Source organism: Sprattus sprattus, assembly GCF_963457725.1.
Source record: "Sprattus sprattus genome assembly, chromosome: 1".
Classification (NCBI taxonomy): domain Eukaryota; kingdom Metazoa; phylum Chordata; class Actinopteri; order Clupeiformes; family Clupeidae; genus Sprattus; species Sprattus sprattus.
Window position 1 is genome coordinate 46,903,173 of NC_137920.1, and position 22,082 is coordinate 46,925,254.

At 44.4% G+C, this 22,082-nt stretch overlaps 2 protein-coding genes across 2 annotated transcripts in view; one reads left to right on the forward strand and one right to left on the reverse strand.

Moving 5' to 3' along the window:
- The window catches only part of cblb (Cbl proto-oncogene B, E3 ubiquitin protein ligase), a 62,916-nt gene extending 56,867 nt beyond the window's left edge, over nt 1–6,049 (forward strand). The window contains 6 exon segments of the mRNA XM_080839517.1: nt 1,677–1,679; nt 1,682–1,741; nt 2,610–2,717; nt 5,020–5,193; nt 5,467–5,586; nt 5,768–6,049. Coding sequence (XP_080695643.1) covers nt 1,677–1,679; nt 1,682–1,741; nt 2,610–2,717; nt 5,020–5,193; nt 5,467–5,586; nt 5,768–6,027 — 725 coding nt within the window. The 3' untranslated portion in view covers nt 6,028–6,049.
- A 3,008-nt stretch (nt 6,050–9,057) lies between these two features.
- Nucleotides 9,058–22,082, reverse strand: part of alcama (activated leukocyte cell adhesion molecule a) — a 52,231-nt gene continuing 39,206 nt past the window's right edge. The window contains exons 5-16 of the mRNA XM_080833822.1: nt 20,214–20,301; nt 19,781–19,951; nt 18,782–18,912; nt 18,266–18,392; nt 17,419–17,531; nt 17,184–17,310; nt 16,181–16,302; nt 15,081–15,210; nt 14,193–14,219; nt 12,721–12,832; nt 10,011–10,117; nt 9,058–9,881 (exon numbers count right to left, since the gene is read on the reverse strand). Of these exons, the coding sequence (XP_080689948.1) occupies nt 10,033–10,117; nt 12,721–12,832; nt 14,193–14,219; nt 15,081–15,210; nt 16,181–16,302; nt 17,184–17,310; nt 17,419–17,531; nt 18,266–18,392; nt 18,782–18,912; nt 19,781–19,951; nt 20,214–20,301 (1,233 nt within the window). The 3' untranslated portion in view covers nt 9,058–9,881; nt 10,011–10,032. The remainder of the gene's footprint in view (nt 9,882–10,010; nt 10,118–12,720; nt 12,833–14,192; nt 14,220–15,080; nt 15,211–16,180; nt 16,303–17,183; nt 17,311–17,418; nt 17,532–18,265; nt 18,393–18,781; nt 18,913–19,780; nt 19,952–20,213; nt 20,302–22,082) is intronic.

Consider the following 22,082-nt stretch of genomic DNA (forward strand, 5'->3'; position numbering starts at 1 on the left):
CCCTCTCTCTCCCAGCCCCCCCATCTTCATCTCTGTGCGCGTCTCCAACAGGTACCGCTGCGCTCCCTCCCTCCCTCCCTCCCTCCCTCCCTCCCTCCCTCCCTCCCTCCCTCCCTCTCTCTCTCTCTCTCTCTCTCTCTCTTCTCTCTCTCACTCTCTCTCTCTCTCTCTCTCTCTCTCTCTCTATCTATCTATCTATCTATCTATCTATCTATCTATCTATCTATCTATCTATCTATCTATCTATCTATCTATCTATCTATCTATCTATCTATCTATCTATCTATCTATCTATCTATCTCTCTCTCTCTCTCTCTCTCTCTCTCTCTCTCTCTCTCTCTCTCTCTCTCTCTCTCTCTCTCTCTCTCTCTCTCTCTCTCTCTCTCTCTCTCTCTCTCTCTCTCTCTCTCTATCTATCTATCTATCTATCTATCTATCTATCTATCTCTCTCTCTCTCTCTCTCTCTCTCTCTCTCTCTCTCTCTCTCTCTCTCTCTCTCTCTCTCTCTCTCTCTCTCTCTCTCTCTCTCTCAGTATCTCTCTCTCTCTCTCTCTCAGTATCTCTCTCTCTCTCAGTATCTCTCTCTCCCAGCCTCCCATCTGCATCTCTGTGCCCGTGCCCAACAGTTCCTCTGTCTCTCCCTCTCTCTCTGTCTCTCTCTCCCTCTCTCTCTCTCTCTCTCTCTCTCTCTATCTCTCTCTCTCTCTCTCTCTCTCTCTCTCTCTGCGGTGTCTTTGTACACTCTCAGAAATAGCTACCTAGAGGGAAGCCTTGGGGCTCTCCACAGGAAAGTAATTTCAGCTGTGAAGAATTCGCTTCTGCAGGAGAATGTTCTAGGCAGAGATAGGTGCTGCCCAAGCCCTACAGTAACTAACCTTACGGTGCCACTTTACTTTCATTGGTCCACAAGTCTGTTGACCCTCTGTGAAAAGTGAGGAATTCATATGGGGTTAGATATGGTGTTAGGATGGGGGTAATGTCTATATTTGGGGCTTGTGTGAAGTAAGGGGCAGGATTAGGGTCAGGTTAAAGTAGGGTTGAGGATTAGGACTAGCTAGTAGATTAGGGTCAGGTATAAATAGGGTTGAGGATTAGGACTAGCTAGTACATTAGGGTCAGGTTAAAGTAGGGTTGAGGATTAGGACTAGCCAGTAGATTAGGGTCAGGTTAAAGTAGGGTTGAGGATAAGGACTAGCCAGTAGATTAGGGTCAGGTTTAAGTAGGGTTGAGGATTAGGACTAGTTAGTAGATAAGGGTCAGGTTAAAGTATTAGGACTAGTTAGTAGATTAGGGTCAGGTTAAAGTATTAGGACTAGTTAGTAGATTAGGGTCAGGTTAAAGTAGGGTTGAGTAGTAGGACTAGTTAGTGGATTAGGGTCAGGTTAAAGTAGGGTTTGGATAGCTTGAGTATGAGGACTAGCTAGTAGATTAGGGTCAGGTTAAAGTACGGTTGAGGATAAGGACTAGTTAGTTGGCAGGTTGTTGAACACTGGTATCAAAGTAATGTGTAAACTAACAGAAACTCGAGTTTGCAAACAGCCAGAAAAGTAAGTAACATGCGAGAGGAAGTTTTGAAGTCCCTCATTATTTATGTATCCAACCATTTGTCTCCCCATCTCTTCTTTTCTATCCTCTGCCCTTCTTTCTCTTTCTCTCTCTCTCTCTATCTCCCTAGGGCTCTGGAGAATGGATCTTTAGATCAGTCTTTAGAGGGAAAGAGACACAAAGCTCCTGAACATGGTACTGTCACACAACAGCTCCTAAGGCCCTCACTTTCATCAGCCATTGCATGCATGCCTCCCTGTCAGTGTGTGTGCGTGTGTGTGTGTGTGTGTGGCCGGGTGGTGGTATGCGTGTGTGTGTGGCTGGGTGGTGGTGTGTGTGTGTGTGTGGGCGGGTGGTTGTATTTGTGTGTGTGTGTGTGTGGCGGGGTGGTTGTATGCGTGTGTGTGTGTGGCCGGGTGGTTGTTTGCATGTGTAGATGTAGGAGTGTGTAGATGTTGGATCTTTCCTAGAGCTTTTGTGGGTGGAACCAATGTGCATCCCAACCCCCCCCCCCCCCCCCCGTCATATACCTGGCTGCTGTGATGACTGTTGAAGCTGTTGAACATGGCTGCTATGATGACTGTATGAGCTTGGTTAGTTGATCCTTTGTGATGACTGTAGAAGCTGTGTTAGTTAAACCTCTGTGAGGACTGTATAAGCTGTGTTAGTTGAACATGGCTGCTATGATGACTGTATGAGCTTGGTTAGTTGATCCTTTGTGATGACTGTAGAAGCTGTGTTAGTTAAACCTCTGTGAGGACTGTATAAGCTGTGTTAGTTGAACATGGCTGCTATGATGACTGTATGAGCTTGGTTAGTTGATCCTTTGTGATGACTGTAGAAGCTGTGTTAGTTAAACCTCTGTGATGACTGTATAAGCTGTGTTAGTTGAACATGGCTGCTATGATGACTGTATGAGCTTGGTTAGTTGATCCTTTGTGATGACTGTAGAAGCTGTGTTAGTTAAACCTCTGTGAGGACTGTAGAAGCTGTGTTAGTTGAACATGGCTGCTGTGATGACTGTACGAGCTGGGTTAGTTGATCCTCTTCTTGTGTTTCTCAGGTGCCCAGTTCGACTCCAGCTCATTGCTATCAGCCGTATCACCTTCCCCACTCTGTCCTCTCCACAACAGGACTCCCTCAGACTACGACATCCTGCTCCCCCCTCAAGGTAACATATGACCCAACATCTGGACGTGATCTTATGGGTTGCCTTCTGGCCATTCTGTGGAGTGGTTTTGTGCCATTGAACTCTCCAACTCACTTTGAACACTATTTTAATATGCAGCCATAAAGTGTATCAATTGTGGCATCAGAATTCTGCAGGAGTTACAAATACACAATACAATGTCCGTCTAAATAGCAGGTGTTGGTATGGTGAGAGTGATGGTATGGTGAGAGTGTGTGAGTGTGTGTGTGAGTGACGGAGTGTGCCAATGTACACTGTTAACTGAATCAGGAGCTAATTGAATGCTTATTATTTCCCTTTCACACTCACCTCCATTGTCAGTATGACAACTCATGACTTTGAATGAGTTTCTGGGAAGGACATTTAAAAATGTGGATGTTTATTTTAAAAACTTCTTTAATCTTGTAAATGTTAAATCAAATCATGGTGATTGTAAGTTTGTAAGGTTACAGAAGTGTGAGTGTGGTCAGCTGGCCTGCTTATGGCATTGTTCCTCCATCTAGTGGAGAGCAGTGGTAGTGCACGTTAGTTTAGTGCCTTAGTCTTCCTAATCTCGACCTGGGACCCCCTGCGCTGCGTGGTGTCCATCAGATGAGCCTGGAGCAGGGCTTGACATGTATGAGTATATGTGATAGACATTAATGAGTATATGTGATAGACATTAATGAGTATATGTGATAGACATTAATGAGTATGTGATTAGGGATGGGAATCTCTTGGCACCTCACGATTGAATTTGATTCCGATTCAGAGGTCAACGATTATCGATTCTAAACCGATTATCGATTCTAAACCGATTATCGATTCTAAACCGGTTATCGATTCTAAACAGATGAAACGATTATCAATGCATTTCGACTTTTAAAACATTCGAGTTTGCTACTCAGAGTCTTTGCTACACTTCCTACTCTGTGTTTGATAATTAAAGAAAATCAACAGAATTCCCTTCTCTATTTTTTAATAGAGAAAAAGCTTTTCTTTGGCACAATTTTGACTTTCTATGAACAATCCAATAATCGATGCAGCTAGCATTTCAACATAAAATTGATGTGTAAAAAAAATAATAATAATTATTTCAAAATTGATTATGAATTTATGAACAATGCAATAATCGATGCAACTAGCATTTCAACATAAAATTGATGTGTAAAAAAAAAAAAAAAAAAATTCAAAATCGATTATACATTTTTCGGAATCGAGACAGAATCGTTTAAGAGAGAATCGAGAAAAATCGAATAATCGATTTGTTCCCCCATCCCTAATAATCATGTATGAGTATATGTGATAGACATGTATGAGTATATGTGATAGACGTGTATGAGTGTATGTGAAAGACGTGTGAGTATATGTGATAGACGTGTATGAGTGTATGTGAAAGACGTGTGAGTATATGTAATAGACGTGTATGAGTATATGTGATAGACGTGTATGAGTGTATGTGAAAGACGTGTGAGTATATGTGATAGACGTGTATGAGTATATGTGATAGACATTAATGAGTATATATGATGATGAGACATGAATGAGTATATGTGATAGACATGTACATTGCCGTACACCTACTCTACCCAATACCCTATGCTAGCATTTATGTACAATATACATTATTGCCTCCACCGAAATGTTTCTCTGTCCCTACATCCCCTACCCCTGTAACAGTAACCCTATTGCCACAGTAATCTGGTCTTGTCTGTATCATGTATTTACCACCAGATGTATGTACACATATGTCCAGTGACCAAATGCTGGCTGTGTATTGCCCCTGTTGCTTCCTTTCCCCTTCTGCCACACTACCCTTCCCCTTCCCCCCTTCCCCCCGTCCCACCTTCCTGTCTCCACCCGGCCGACCTCAAGCAGATGGGTCCCCCCTTATGTGCCGTGGTTCTGCTCAAGGTTTCTTCCTGCCTAACAGGGAGTTTTTTCTTGCCCCTGTTGCCGTTGTGCATGCACTAAGGGGGTTCAGGCTCTGGGCTCTGTTAAGCGCCGAGAGGCAATTGTATTGTTATGGCGCTAAACAAATAAAATTGAATTGAATTGAATTGAATTGAATTGAATTGAATTGAATTGAATTGAATTGAATGTATGAGTATATGTGATAGAAATGTATGAGTGTATATGATGATAGACATTAATGAGTATATGTGATGAGCCTAGAGCAGGGATAGACATGTATGAGTATATGTGATGAGGGACAAGGATGAGTATATGTGATGAGCACTGCTGAGAACCCCCTGGTCTAGCTGCATGTTAGCACTCAGTCGCCTTCTCCTCTCTTTCCTTGAAGCCTCCCCTGCAGAGGACCCCTTCAACACCACCCCTCCCTCTCAGCCCCCTCCTCCTCCCCCCATCAGGCACAGTTTCCCAGAGCTCCCCACATCCTCCTTCTCGTCCCCGTCCTCCTCCTCCTCCCGTGCTCCACGCCCTGCCTCCGGACACGACCACTTCCTGCTCAACCCTGGTGAGCTGCCCACTCCCTGCCCTCCCTTCCTGTTCCATCAAGTGCTCCCTAGTCAAATGGACATCACTATTGGATGTTTGTAAAGATCTCCCTAGTCAAATGGACATCACTATTGGATGTTTGTAAAGATCTCCCTAGTCAAATGGACATCACTATTGGATGTTTGTAAAGATCTCCCTAGTCAGATGGACATCACTATTGGATGTTTGTTCTAAGATGTGTCTGATTGTGCTGTGGCTGTTGTCCTGACTCCGTCTCCTCATGCGTGACTAGACTCCTTCCTTGGGGTGCTGAGTGGATCTGCCCCCCTGCCGCCGCGGAGACAGACAGAGGACAATATGAAGTCTTCAGCCAGGAGCTCTCAGGACTACGACCAGCTGCCCCCAACATCAGGTACCCTCCCACTCAAGCACTTAGGCCCTGTACTCAGTGATTGAAGTTTGAATGGCACCATGCCACATGAAATATTAATCAGAACTTTGTAGCAGTCTATGGTATGGATTAGCTTCTCATACATGTAACCATCTGTTCCTGTGTCTTTACTCACTCTGGTCCTCTCCTTCTCTTGCAATAGCTGGAGATTGCTGCTTACAGGCACCTGCCAGGCCACCTAAGCCCCTTCCAAGGAAGACCCCCCCAGACATACATCACAGAAAGACTCACGGTCACGAGTCGTCCAAAGAGAATGTGGACGCCAAAATTGCCAAACTGATGGGGGAAGGCTATTCCTTTGAGGACGTGAAGCGAGCACTGATGATCGCTCAGAATAAAGTGGATGTGGCACGGAACATTCTAAGAGAGTTTGCCTTGGTAGCACCCAGACTGAACTTGTAGCCGACACCGCCAGGACTCTGGGCTGGGGCCTCTGGGCTGGGGACTCTGGGGCCTCTGGGGAGACAGCAGGTGGAAGGCCAGTTCACCTGTGGGGGTCAGGACGGTTGGGGGGGGTGAAGGGGTCTGTGCCTGGGGGGGCTTGACGCAGCAGCTCTGTTTTTTTTAGCCATAGCAAAGGTTGAACAGGGGAGAAGCATTTACCTGCTGAAACATGAATCCTGTGAAAACAAAGAAACAAAACAAAAAAAAACGAGAAAAAAAAACAAAAGCGTGTTGTTTACAGTGAACAGTTGGGCTTGCTGGTGCTGGTGCTGGTGCCTGTCTGTGATGCCAGTCTGTGCAGGCTGGCCCTCATTGCTCCTGCAAATGCTGCTGCCACCCTGCCCTGACCCCCGCCCTGCCCTCGCCCAGATCCCACTTCAGCGTGACCCTGTGCTCCAAGCTGACTATGTTATTTTTGTACTGTTTTTAATATAAATGTTATTCTTTCGCGGTTTCTAGCTATTGTTTAATCAGTATTGTACTGTTTGAGCAGGCTAATGCAACATCCCAGTCTACAGTAGAACGGATCCCTGTCGCATGTGGCCTTCACTACTGATTCTTCTCAGAGCAGTTCTTTGGATTGAAAAAAGAAAAGAAAGCCTCCTGAATGTAGAGTGCATTCTTTAGCCCGGCACAAGGTTGAGTAATTCTATTCTTTTCATGTTGGATACTGAAGCAGGACATGCTGCTCTATCTGCACCTACCAGAACATTCATTTTTATTTAGTTTTTTTGTTTGTTTCGTTTTCTTTTCTTTAATGTACCCATCAGGATTATCTTGATTATCTCATCCCCTTCTTTTGTGCACTGATGCTCAAGCTGTGGATCATTTGAGGAGGTCCTGCATGGCAAGCATCTGTAGGCAGCATCTAGCTTGAGAGAGGGAGGGAGGGCCTGTGGCCTGCTGGACGCTGGAGCAGGGGCTCTTGAAGCTGCGCCCCCTGGTGGGAGGCTAGTGAATGTACAGCAAAACAGGAGCAGCCCCAAAGCTCCAGCAGGGTGACAGCCCCACCCACCCCATCTCCGGAGAAGCCTTCAAAGGCGAATAAAAGCAGAGAATGTGCTCCTTCAGTTTGGGAGAATGTAGAGAGGGGCTGGACAGGAGAGTGACAGCACAACTCAAGAGGAGTCTGTCAGGAGTGCCATTCCACCAGGAGGTCAACAATACTGCTGATCCATAGGTAGATATAGATTCAGTTCAGAAAGACTCTATTTACTGTGTGTGTTTAGTTTGGGATGCAGAACCAAAAGGGAACTGTATATCCATCTGCTAACATTTAGTGTTCTAGTGTAGTGGAGAACAGCAGAACATCTAAACGTCATAAATACTCGTCTGTTAGGCTTGCATTTCTCAAACATGTTACTTTCAGCCCCTTCGAGCTTTCGATACGTGCAAGTATTTCACCATTAGTACCAGCAGGCTTTGGTAGTCTGCTTTGATCAAAGGGCAGATGACTCGGAGACTAATTGCAGTTGCTGTTACAAGATGGCTGGTAGCCTCCACGGAGCGTAGTGTAGTAGCATCAATGAAGTGCTTGAGGTTTTTATCAGAATTCCAAATGATTCATGTTAGAGCATCTCTACGAGGCCTTTGAACCATTCTACCAACAACTGACTGCTTTGATCCTTTTACCCTGTTTTACTTCTCTCATCAGGTTTTTGTTTTTTGTAATCTTAACTTGAAGCTTTATTTTGCACTGGTCTTTCTCTTTAATCTTAAACTTGAAAGTCTAGAACTGCGTGGTAACTCTTTGGCCTACATTTAAGAGTAAGTGGCCTTGTTCAGATTTGCAGGGGGTTATTTTCTCTACTTCCATTCTTTTACAGAAAATGTGTTCATCAAAAATGCCTTGTGGAACATGTAAACATAGTGATGTGTGCAATTAATTTATACTTTAAGGATTCTCTTGAGATTATTTCCATTGTTCAAAGTAACCAGTAATTTGTTCCTGTGAAAATGTTTTATAAAAGCCAGTATTAACATTTGTTTATTTTGTAATGTTGTAAATTTCTTTACAGATTTCAAAGGGGTAACATTTCTTTATGGTTCTTGCTGAAGGGTAACAAAGTTGTCACTGAAACAAACTTAGCTTGACTTTGTTTCATTTTCTTCCAAATGTACACTTTATTCTCAACAAAAGTACAAAAACAAAAAGTTGTATTTACAATACTTGTATGGCCATTTCTTAACCCTCTTTGGTTTCACTGCTGACCTGATGGATGTGAAGTAATGTAATTATAAACTGCAGTACCTAAACACAAATTAATCTTTAAGGGCTTCAAACAAACAAGTAAGAGGCAAACAAATAGCAATATTTCTCATCAGTACTCTGTCTTTAGTGTCTTCAGTCCAGCAGTTTCATGCTGTCACTACTCGATGTCTTACATATTCATGTGACTAACATTAAATTGAATTCAATATTCCTACCCAATCATTAGGCTAACGTAGAGCTAACTGCATCTCACACTGTATAAATAGCAAAACACAACTTGGACCAACAAAATAACATATATACATAGTTATCAAAGCACAGAAACGAGGCAGTGTCTCTGCATCTACAGTATGGCACACAAAACAAAAGTTGCCAGAGAAAAGGGGGTGAAATGTGTTAACATATCTAAGTGATGAAGTGTTGTGATCTGAAGAAAACACTGGTGCCATGAAACAAGGCGTGGAGAACTTCCCCAAGAGCATATGAGGGAAAGAGGCTTTTGCACATTCAATAGGTTTCACATTAAGTGTCCAATCATTTTCTTTAAATATGTATAAAGCATCATCGACTGACATTTACACTCTAGTATCCTAGCACACAACAGAAAGGTAGTTCTCACTTAAGGCAGTAGTAAATGGGATGGATGACCTCTGACCTCGCACACAGAAGAAAGGGAGGCTAGAGGGTCGCCCCTGTGGAGGCAGAGCCAAACATTTTAAAGGCCAATTGCCAAACTCTCTTCAGCTGTTTTATGGTTAATCAGAAGCGGTCATCTTAAGTGGCTTAAGTCCGGTCAGTTTGGGTGAGGAATCACCTTTTATTACTAAACTTTCAGGCTAAGGATATCAATAGTCTGGAAAGTGCTACCAGTTTACGGTGAGCAAAGAGGTGTAGGATGCTGGAACCCTATTCAGGTAATACACAAACCACTGCAAGGCTAGTGCTCATTATTATTTTGATTTTATGTGACTTTCTTTAACAAAGTAAAAAAAAAAATGAAGGTACTGCTGTGAAAAAGCCATCAAATAATAAAAAAAACACTTGAAAGGTAACCTACAGAAAAACAAAGTGTAACAGCAGTGAAGACTTCAGAGCCTCAGGCCTCTAGGGCCAATCAACCCTCAGAATAATCCCTCCTGTGACCCAGAGGTAGGCAGGTCCCAGATTATACAACATTCCTAATCTCAAGAACGGTGGCATATGCTCATGAGCTGCAGCTATTTACAAAGGCCTGAAACCATGGACGACCGGGAACTTTACAACTTTACCAGGAACTTTACAATTTTTACCAAGAAATGCAATTTCAGAGCCCACCCAACCAGCAATATGTTTCTGGCGAATTATCTGTCAGCAGGAACACAGGGGAAAACGTAAAGAGCAGTCTTCAGTGCAGGTGAGATACAAAACACAAATTACATCAGTCAGACATGTCTGGAGGAGATTTTTGTAGGAATCCATTCGTCTGGACTTGGAGAGTATTCTGCAATACGTGCTGCATATGAGAAGTCTGATGAGGGGGTCAGATCAGATGGCTTTCAGACATCATTCAGATGGTGTAACAACAGGTTCAGTGTGACAAGGCCTTGCAACTGCTCCTTCCCTACAGACAGAAAAAGACACAATCAATGAAGTATTATGACTGACACATTTAACACAGCCATTCCAGTCCTGATTCTGAGGATGTGCTTGTGAAGAGCAAGCAGACAGGGGTGAGCAGGACATGACGTACCTCCTGTGTGCCTGTGATTGCTCTACACCTCAGGTTTGTGGTTCTCCAGCTTCTTCTCCTCCTCAGAAGTACCCATCTCCTTCTCTCGGGTCTTCCAGCTCCCTTGCCTGGACAAACATTCAGAAAGATTATGTTATGATTTGTCATCTGAAAGAAAATAAGGAACAACAGTGCCTGATATAATGGTGAAAATATACTCCTCAGCAAGACAGCAGGATGGACTATCATTTGTCCAGAAACTCAATTCTCCTGTAGGTGCCTTCATTACAGGAAGCACAACATACCAATCAATCCCATTCTGTTTGCAACTGGTCTACAACATTAAACAAAGAACCCAAATCTTTCTGAGGCCTTATTTATATTTTGTGACAGCATAGCAACCCCTGATGTTGTATTCCAACAGCCAAAGAAGTCAAACACATTAGCTTAACTATGCCAATAGGAACAAACAAGTGTACAGTCATGGCCAAAAGTTTTGAGAATGACACAAATATGCATTTTCACAAAGTTTGCTGCTTCAGTGTCTTTAAATATTTTTGTCAGATGTTACTATGGAAGACTGAAGTATAATTACAAACATTTAATAAGTGTCACTGGCTTTTATTGGCAATTACATGAAGTTAATGCAAAAAGTCAATATGTGCAGTTTTGACCCTTCTTTTTCAAGACCTCTGCAATCCGCCCTGGCATGCTGCCAATTAACTTCTGGGCCACATCCTGACTGATGGCGGCCCATTCTTGCATAATAAATACTTGGAGTTTGTCAGAAATAGTTTTTTTTGGTTTGTCCACCCGCCTCTTGAGGATTGACCACAAGTTCTCAATGGGATTAAGGTCTGGGGAGTTTCCTGGCCAGTGGACCCAAAATATCAATGTTTTGTTCCCCAGACACTTCGTTATCACTTTTGCCTTATGGCAAGGTGCTCCATCATGTTGGGAAAGGCATTGGGCCTCATTTATAAAACATTGCGTAGAAACCATCCTACATTTTGTCTAAGACATTTCCTGAAATGAGCGTAAGTGAGATCCACAGTAAACAGACGTACACACAAAAAACACGTGTACGCCAATCCTTCGGTTATAAATCACAAATGCTCGTGAAATTGTGCGCAACTGAATCTCCGCCTTCAAAACGCCCCTATTTAATCTAATCAGCATATTATCAATGCACAAACAGAGCGCATCCTCAATGCACAAACTCTCCGTGACAGTGGCAAGCAAGAAAGAAACATGTAAACAGAATAATTAAAGTGAGGTTGACATCAACATTCTGCTGATGGAACAGCAGATGCGGGCCAAAAAATCGTTAGAAAGCCTGTCTGGTGGCGTAATGGCAAAAGCAAAGTATGTGAAATGTAGTAGACACGTCTCCGAAGCACCAGTAGCCGCATCTACGGCAGCAGCACCATGGCTTTGGTGCGCTCCACTACCGACCGCGCACGGGCATGTGCTGTATTGAAGTGGGCTTCCAAGGCTGTTTGAGTGTGCACAATCTGGATGAGAATACATTGGCAACCCTGTTTTACGCAGGAAATCCTCTTTCACAATTTGCTGTTCCTGGGCACTGTATGGAATTCTAATTGATGCGGGCATATAGAGGGATAATACTGCAAAGTACATCGGGCAAAATTCTGCTTAATGATGACGGGGATGCGGGCATATAGAGGGATAATACTGCAAAGAACATCAGGCAAAATTCTGCTTAATGATGACGGGGATTGCTCGACTGGCCTCCAATTTCTCCTCGGAACGTTCCTGTAGCCAGGAATCCAACAGCCAAAACCTGAACGTGTATGGCCTGGTTGCATCTGGTGCGCCTCTGTAGACGAGAGGCCATTTGGGCACAACGCTCTCGGGAAGCGTTACCTGCTTATCAGCCATACATCATCTTGTGTCAAAAAGTCTGCGCGATCACGAAGAAACCCTTTCTCTCCTTATTGCGCAGTTGGCAATATCCTCTAACAACGCCAATGCAGCCATATCTCCTAATGAAAACTAAGCCACTATTAGACTTTGTATAGGCTATAGATTAAGCGAAATGTTTTACACTTGTGAAATTAAAACGGAATACCTATTAGACGTGAATCTCATTCATGTGTGAATTGTTCTAATAGTTTAATTGATGATGATGAAACTGCGTGTCGGCGCTTTGAGTTCTAAATTCCTGCAGTACTCCAGTATTGCCACAAGGAAATGTACTTACACGAACTAAAACCAGACGTAGAGATACGTCCTTTTCTACGTCTAAGACGGTTTTTATAAATCTGTACTTAGACGTGGATTTGATCGCACGCACAGTCTAAGATCAATTCTGTGCGTAAGTACGTTTTATAAATGAGGCCCATTGTTCATCACCAAATTGTTCCTGGATGGTTGGGAGAAGTTGCTCTCGGAGGAGGTTTTGTCATTCTCAAAACTTTTGGCCATGACTGTACTTTAAATGTAATAAAATGAATTACTTGACACTATTTCTACGGAACAAACACATGGAAACAGAGTCTTAAATATACACATCTGACACTGGACCAATGGGAACCAATCTATCAGGAACCAATCTATCAACTAATTGCTGATCTACTCGAAGGACTGCCAAGCAGTTCTCCTGAACAATCCCCTATATCTACCTTCACCATTTCATCATCTTCTGATATGGGACCAAACAGAACCTAAAAAGCAAGATGTCTGATAAAAGTCCTTTAGTTGGCCTCACCTGGAGTTCTTCATGTACAGCCAGTAGATGAGGCCCACAATGGCAGCTGCCAAAATAAGCCCAACCACGATGCCCACGATGAGCTTGGCCTGGTCATTACCGCTGGATCTATCTGGAGCAACAAGACAAAAGAGGAAGGATTGGTTGCACTTCGTCATAACAACCTTAACATCCTGCTACCTGGATCAGACTAAAGCTACAAAAAAGTTATAAAAATACCAGCAACCAGAAATGAATGGGGCCAAGGACCATGTTTTCATCTTGCTAAAAGACAAGCTAGAGATCCAGAATGTGACCAAAGAATTACATTCATATTACAAAGGTCAATAGGCAAACAGTTTGAATGTATTATCATCTGCAGTTCTGTAAACCCATGGTGCTTAGCCTCCTGACTGTACAGGAAATAAATACTTGATGAAATAACACTGGTCTGTAGACAGCAGACGGATGAGGGGTGATGGGGAGATCAAATAAGTCATGATGTTGGGCTGCTTGACACCTGAGCTCTCAGACAGCAGAAGACAGGTTCTAAATATTTATTGGAATTGATCAAACTGTGGGCCCTTATTTGATGGGTGCGCTAAAAAGAATGGCATGTATAAAGCTATTTTTATTCCTAGGGCACGTTCAACGGCCTTGATGGTGGACCGATGTTTTACTTTGGAGTGTCTGATCAAAAAGGTTTGCATTGCATGAAAAAATGTTTTGAGGAAGGCGTCCTGCCACATCCTTCTTTGAAATGTACCCTGCATCTTGGTTTTAAATGTCTGCCAGGCACATCTAATCTAATTTTTTCAAATGGCCAAGTACACCACACACCACACTGACAGTGATTAAAATAATCCAGTGGCCTATCATTCATCGGGGTTTTAATGCACAACAATTTCTCTGTCTTAAAATGGGATAATTCTGTAATATATTTGTTTAGTTTTCACTTTTCATTACATATGCAACGAGTTGCAAACAAGTCACCTGATAGTTTCCTAGTATGAATCTTTTCCTGGCTTATCTGCCATTTGGAATGATTCCCTTTGCTCTGTGTATGAACTATCACTAAATATCTGGTGTCTCCTGAAAATGAGTACATTATGGTGTTCCATCACTCCATGTAAAGAATGGTCGGATCTTTTCTCTCTCTCGTATGAATATTTTTATAATAAGCACTGATGTTTTACTTGGTTGACTGGCAGAAAAGAGACGAATTCAACTCCACACCCACTAATTAATATACCGTTTCACCTGTCCCACAAAGGCTCCCCGCTATGCTAGCATCATATCAGCTCACACATGAAAATATTAACTCTTCTCGACACCCTTTGAGGTTACATCGTTTGATTGACATCTCGGTATGACGTCACACACCTCACAGCTCATTGCTCTATTGATTTTAGGGCCCAGTATCTCATCAGTGAAACTCCATGTCTCAGTAAATGTTAATGTCAACTTTAATTTACAGAATGGTGAATTCTTACCTCCTTCTGGCTCTTCCTCCACAATAACTGAAATTAGATATGAAATGAAATTAACTTCCTGGGACCGTAAAATAGACATACAACTTGTGTTGACATGTCTTTAAAAACATGTCCAATTCAGTGTATTCAAAAGGCCCACCCCCATCCATTGGTTAGAGGGAGATGAGTTAGCGCGAAGAATAGGCCGTGGACGGAGAAGTCACACTTTTTGTTACTGGTGTAAGGTTTGAAGAGGTGAGGAGAAAAGTCCAGAATGCAAATTAGATGAGAGCAGGGAAGCAGCCCAGCACCCCAAGAAATACAACAACATAAACACCACAACAAACAGATAAACACCACAAACAGATGAGGGGGAAACAGTTCTCATACCAAATCACTCATTTGAATGTCTGCTGTATGATCAGCCTTTAATCTCTCTCTCTCTCTCGCTCTCTCTCTCTCACACACACACACACACACACACACACACACACACACACACACACACACACACACACACAGAAACACACATTTGCACACTCATCTTTCACATGAACACACACACAACCCCGCCTCTAACATGCACTGCTCTCTCACTCTCTGGCACACACCTCAAACACATCTAGCAACACACTTTCACCAAAATAAACCCAAAACAATAAATAGTCAATTAGTATTAAGCCAAAACAGTCATTAATCTGACAGAAAACATGCTTGAAGTAATAGCCTTCTTCTCCCAAAACCCCCTTGTCAGTGAAGCTCAGCCGTGATGAAAGAAGCTCATGAGCTCCAGTGTTATGAGTAAACAGCCCTGAGGGCCCAGGGCGGGGTGGGGGCAGGGGCAGGTTAGTGCTGAGAGCTGCTGCCCAGGAATCAGACCCACGGCGTGGGAGAGCCCACTGCACTCACCAGATGGCACATATATAGCCCTGGAGTCGTCTCCCAGGCTGTTTGTCACTGTACACAGAACAGTCAGATTCTTGCTTGGCACCACAGTGATTCGGTGAATAACCTTTCCATGGTTGTAGGAGGTTTTTTCCTGTGAACGAACAAACAGACAGAGAGACAGATTGTAAATAATCTGAGCACTAGTAAGCACTAAACAGCCCATGTCGTAACATAAATGCATCCATATATACAGAGTAAATATGTCCACTAGGGGGTGCTGCATCCCATTCATTTGGGCCCTTTGCTGTTGCCATGACACGAGCCTGCCACACCTACTGGGAATGGAAAACACTCCTCCAGGCAACACACCATGATGAACCAAGCGGAAATAATTACTCACCTATTACAACACACACAAAAAGCACCTGAGTGTCCAGAAACTCAATTATCCTGTAGGTGCATTCATTACAGGAAGCACAACATACCAATCAATCCCATTCTGTTTGCACCTGGTCTACAACATTAAACAAGGAACCCAAATCTTTCTGAGGCCTTATTTATATTTTGTGACAGCATAGCAACCCCTGATGTTGTATTCCAACAGCCAAAGAAGTCAAACACATTAGCTTAACTATGCCAATAGGAACAAACAAGTGTACTTTAAATATAATGAAATTAATTCCTTGACACTATTTCTACGGAACAAACACATGGAAACAGAGGCTTAAATATACACATCTGACACTGGACCGATGGGAACCAATCTATCAGGAACCAATCTATCAACTAATTGCTGATCTGCCCGAAGGACTGCTAAGCAGTATTCTTAGGATGTGTCAGGATGAAAATTGTGTCTTCAATTGTGGTGTTTATATTTGAGTAGAAAGACAAAAGCTTCCCGCTAACAGAAACTACAGTATTCAGGAAACAGATATTACTCAGACAGAGGAAGGAAGAGGAAGAAGCCGGCTTAGAGGCAGAATAACTTAAACCAAAGTGAGCTTCAAATATCATGACACCTTGTCAGCAGTAGCAGGCCTCCACACCTGTCCCAGACTAGGAAGCTGACCAACTTACATTGGTACCATTGATACTCTACTGGACATTGGGCTCAGACTTACATTGGTACCATTGATGCTCCACTGGACATTGGGCTCAGGGGAGCCATCAGCCTCACAGATCAGGACTTTGGAGTTCCCATCTGAGCTTGGCTTCTCAGTCAGCTGCTTGATCGTAGGCTTGCCTGTGGAGAAGGGAGATATTTAGAATGACCCAAAGCAATTCATCAATGCATCATACACATCATGCATTGGATAATGCACTCAGTATTTATGTGAATTTTGGCTGGGGTGTTTGTTTCGCTTTCCACTTTTCTCAATTCGTCAATATAAAGACACTACATCTTACAAAATGTGTTTTAAATTGTTCACATTGATATTAATCCTGTTATCCATCATGGATTAAAATTAAACATCATGTACATCATGTTCAAATTCAACCACCATAGCTACCTTTACCCAGACAAACACAAGCAGATATTCCACAAAGCAGGATGATTGAGATCTCCAGGTAACAACACTAAAACATACGTCTATTCTACGAGTATTTACAATGCACTCTTAAAATCTTAATATATTGAAATGACTGGAGCAACCTTAGACCTGAACACCTGACCCTGTCCTCTGAAGAATGTCCTTTCTATTTAGCGCCTATCCTGTCAAATAAGATATCATCGGACTATGGGAATAAATGTGGCTGTGTTGATTAAACAATGCAGATAATAATATTTAGAGAATATGGAAATGTATTTACAAATGCCAGTAGACAAAAAAACATCTGTTATGTCTGATCTGCCATACCAATGAACTCCTGACCCTGTGCTTTAGAAGGTTTTTTTCCCCACTCTGTCTGCAGACACACTTGGTTGATAAGTACACCAAAATGACTGTATTTAGGAAGTGAGTCACTAATGTCACATCGGCAAGACAGAAAGTATTGTCATGTACACACAATGTGAGAAGATTGAACAATCACAGTGACAGAGCTAAATGTTTCTCCTTATTCAGCCATTCCCATGTATGGATGCATAGTTTCACTTTGGAAGAGATGATGAGATTACTGTACCCTGCACATCCAGCTCGAAGGAAAGGCTTTTCTTAATTCCGGCCACTGATACCTCGAGCACATACAGCCCAGCATCTGGATATGACAGCGCATCAAAATGGGGCTCCTTATCTAGCTTCCCATTGTCCTGGAAGAGAAATTATTGTTTTGAGATGCTGTCTATGGCAGTCCATTAACCCCTTCTGTGCCAGGGATTAGAAGAGAATAGCATCTGTGCCTTTCCCATTCCTCTTACCTTGGTCCATGAGACCTGGGCCACACCAGAGGTGTTCATCTCCACTATCACCTTCAAGGTGTCCCCCTGCTTTGTCTGGACCGTCCCCGAGGGGCTGAGGCTGAGATCCAGGTCTGGGGAGGATGGAGAGAAAGGAGTTATTCCAACATAGAGAAAAGGCTCCTATCAGCTTTGGGCAGGCAGCTCACACATGCTCATCTGTCCTGCTTATCAAGTGCATTAGAACGCCACAACCCTCAGAGAGGAGAGGAGAGGAGAGGAGAGGAGAGGAGAGGAGAGGAGAGGAGAGGAGAGGAGAGGAGAGGAGAGGAGAGGAGAGGAGAGGAGAGGAGAGGAATTCAGCTCACAGCGTGGGTGACTTTGTGATTTAGGGAGGACAAGCTCCCCGGAGACAACCCTCCTCCCGCCCCACTGAAGCCTTTGTTTCTGGCTCTCTCACGCTCAACATTTAGACGTCAGCAACTCCAATCTCTCCGCGGAGAAGCGTGAAATTCATTTGAATTGCCATAGGGGGCAGCACTAAATTCACATTATAGGGCTTTGTCACGGCCTTTGAACATAATTGGCCGAAAGAAAACACACCTAAGAGAGGCGTAATTAAATGTGTCCAGAGTCGGTTCTTATCTCTGTTTGCATAGTGCGCCTCCCTGATATTAGCTGTCTGGCCAATGGATGGCAGAAAGTCTAATTAGTTCTCCTTCTGCCCACAGGAATGTTTAACTTCCTCTCAGTCCTCCAGAAGTTAACTTTGATTATCTTAATGTCTTGTGACTCAAAAGCTGTCTTTGACTGTGTCCTTTCATGGGAAAAGAAGACTACTTCTAACTGAAAAAGGCTGAGGACTCACAGTGTACATCAATGTCTTGTGAATCCTGCTTGTTCTCGTCATCAAGCAGAGAGCACTTGTATTCCCCAGCGCTCCCTCGTGTGACACTGGGCAGAGTCCAAGTGTCATTGTCCATCACAGACACTTTCTGGCCCTGTCAAAAGAATGGACAGATCCTGTTAGTATGCTACAGGTGTGTGTGTATGTGTGTGTGTGTGTGTGTGTGTGTGTGTGTGTGTGTGTGTGTGTGTGTGTGTGTGTGTGTGTGTGTGTGTGTGTGTGTGTGTGTGTGTGTGTGTGTGTGTGTGTGTGTGTGTGTGTGTGTGTGTGTGTGTGTGTGTGTGTGTATGTGTATGTGTGTGTGTGTGTGTGTGTGTGTGTGTGTGTGTCAGTGTGTGTGTGTGTGTGAGAGTGCGTGCGTGCATGCGTGCGTGCGTGCGTGCGTGCATGGGTGCGTGCGTGCGTGCGTGCGTGCGTGTGTGTAGGGCTAAGATGGAACATGCCAGACGCCCCAGAGGGACCATGGTGGAGCAGCACACTTGCCTGCAGGTAGAAGTTGAAACTGGTGGGGGGAGGACTGCCATCTGCGTCGCACTTGAGAGTGATATCGTCTCCTTCTTTAATGGGACCGTTATTGATTACCTGCAGGGTCACCTTCTCTGTGGGGTCTGGTGAAGTGGAAAGAACAAGAAATAGAAATAGAAAGAGAAAGAGAGAGGGAGAGGGAGAAGATGAAATCAAGTATGAGTTCCGAGCACTAAGCAGAGAAGGGATGTCTCAGGCGAGAGCATGTGACCTCCTCATGCAGTGCACGACACCCCCAGGGCCAACCTTTTTCATTTTTCGAGCCATTTGCTGTGGCGACTTTCTATTGCTCTCTCTTCTTCTCTCTTTCTCTCCCTCTTTATTTCTCTCTCTCTCTCTCTCTCTCTCTCTCTCTCTGTCGAACGCAGTGGTGGTACAAGTCATATTGCATCTGCACCCTGAGGCGAAGACAAACTGCTCTCAGCAGTCAGCGAGGGCCACCACAGACATACCCAATTAGAACTATTGTGTCTGAACAGACTGGGCTACAAGGCCTGCTTTACTGATGTCCCTGTCTGAAGGCTAACTTCAAATGATGCACATACACACAAAAAATGAACATTTGATCACAACATTTATCGTGTTGAACACACACACAACTACACCCACACCCACACCCACACCCACACCCACACCCACACCCACACACACACACACACACACACGCACACACACACACACACACACACACACACACCATTCATGTGTTTGGACATGGGGTTCTCCACACTTAGTTCACCATAGGGAAAAGATTTAAATGCGAGCACAGATGTCTCCAACACTCAAGAACCCAAACAGCCATCCATCTCCGTGTCAAACCCGTTCCCCGGACGCCTCCGAGAGCTCTCAATCAATATCTGACTTTAACTCCCAATTTGTGGGAGGTCAGCGGGCTGGAGGAGTGGAGTGAGAGGAGTGGGAGGAGGCCGTCCCCTGGGAGGCGCTACTCACAGTGGATGGTGAAAATCTCTGGAGCTGATGCCTGGCTCGCACCCTCCTGTGTGGCCACGCAGGTGAACTGGGAGCCCACGTCCCCTTTGCCTGCAGTGTACTGGAGCACGGAGGAGGTGGAGGACAGGCCCGTGCTGGGGTCCTCTGTGACCTTCTCAATGATCACGATTGCTGTACAGACAGACACACACACACACACACACACACACACACACACACACACACACACACACACACACACACACACACACACACACACACACACACACACACACACACACACACACACACACACACACACACACACACACACACACACACACACACACACACACAAACAGGGAAGGAATGTTTCCAAATTAGGAATGTCACTATAATCAACATATTTTTCTTGGAATAATTAATTATTTATGTCTATGAGTGTAAAACATACTTTTGTCATCACTGACTAGAGTCTGGCCATCTTTGGTCCATGTTAATTGTGCAGCAGGGTTGGCATCATTGGCAGCACACTCTCCGAGCTGAAAAAGACATCCGCTCATAGTTATCATGCTCTTCATTAAACACAAGTTTCATGCAACACTGACCGATGACCTCATCTGTGAGAGGGAACCACAGGGTGACTGACGTCCTCTCTATAGCATGACTAGTTTCACTTTGACTTCCTCATGGGTTTGAATGAGAACAAAGGCCACTGCTATCAAAGCTTATCAGGTGGACACAACAGGAAATTCCATGTTGGTGACACAGTTTACACACTCGTCTGGAACAGGTTCATGGTGACGATAAGTGAGTCATAGTGAGGGGAGGTAAGGGACTGTCCTTCCTACTGCTAATTTGATTAATACTCATTTAGTGCCCTGGCTTCAGTGCTGTTAGCAGACATTTTAAGATGAATTGTCCTTATGTGCTTTTGTTGACAGAAAACTCCATGTTTAGAAGTCATACAGGAGTAGTAAGGCCTGTCACTGAATCTGCCCTGAAGGAAAGTCCCGTGGTGCCTGCTGGTCTGGCTGCCTGCGCCCTGCCTCCTAACTATGACTGATCTGAGAGCTTCCCCTGCCTGACAGCAGCACTGGGCTGAGAAGCCTCTTTCCAGCGGTGTAGCACTGACAAACCGCCGCCGCTGCCTTTTTCCCCAGATTCTCCTGCTGCAAGAAAAATGGATGTGCAAAAACTCCATTACAGGAAAAGCTGGGGACGCATTAATAAGGATGTGACAGGATTAGGTAAGGAGTCGCTCTGGCTTTTGAGCAATTCTTAGCCCTCTGGGGCGGGCGGGCGGGCGTCCGTGGCTGTGAGGCGGGATAGAGAGCTCAGAGCAGGCTGAGGAGTAATCGCTACTCTGCCCAGGAGCTGGCTGGGGATGATGCAAGGGCTCAGGCTGCCAGAATGGCACCCAAGCCGCTCCGCTGCGCTCCTCTGTCGGTGGCGTATGGGAGCAGCAGCAGCACCGAAACATCAGATAAGATACCCAGCCCCTCCTTCGCTCTTCCTCCCCCCTTCCTCTTCCCCAGCTATAACACACAGACATTTCTCTGCTGAGGTCCTTCAGTGTGTCTTCTATAATGAGAGTCTTCAGAGGGTAATGCGCTGTGAGAGGTGGGCCATGACCATAGCCTTTTTTCTGGCCGTTCCGCTGCAGCTTTCCCGCCTTCTTTTCCCTCCCATTACTCAAGCCAGACGCTGTGCAGGCTCGCCCCGACCTTTGACCTTTCCCCAGCCATAATGTTTTCATGTTGGAGTGAATTGCGCCTCAAAGCGGGTGCTCGGAGGAGGAGCGTTCTTCCGCCACAGCGGGTGAGAGCGAGACGGCACTTTGAACATGACAGAGCTCAGGAGGCAGCCTCCCAAAACAACCCCCCCTCCTCCTCCCCGCGCTACCCACCCCCTCACTCTCCAGTGAACATCAGAAAAAGCTCTGTGTGACATTAAAGGCAAAGAGAGCAGCCGGCTCCCTGCAACTTGAAGGGAAAAGGGGAGAAAAATGACAAGCCCTTCTACCACCATATACATACATACATATCAAATCTAGAAATCGTGTTTCGTGCTGAAGGGCTCATGTGGGATGAATCACTCAAAAGCCCCTGTGTTTGTTTTGAAGGTTCCTTCAGTTATGCAGTTACAGCTGCTTACTCTTGGTGAAGTACCTATAAAATGTCATCTAAACTGGGTGGCAGTTATAGGAAGTGATGTACTTTACCATACTTGAGAGCACACATAATATTCCAACAAGTGTAGAATCCCCCATCATCCTTGAAATTGTAACATTCACACTGATTTCTCTTCTTCATTGATTGGC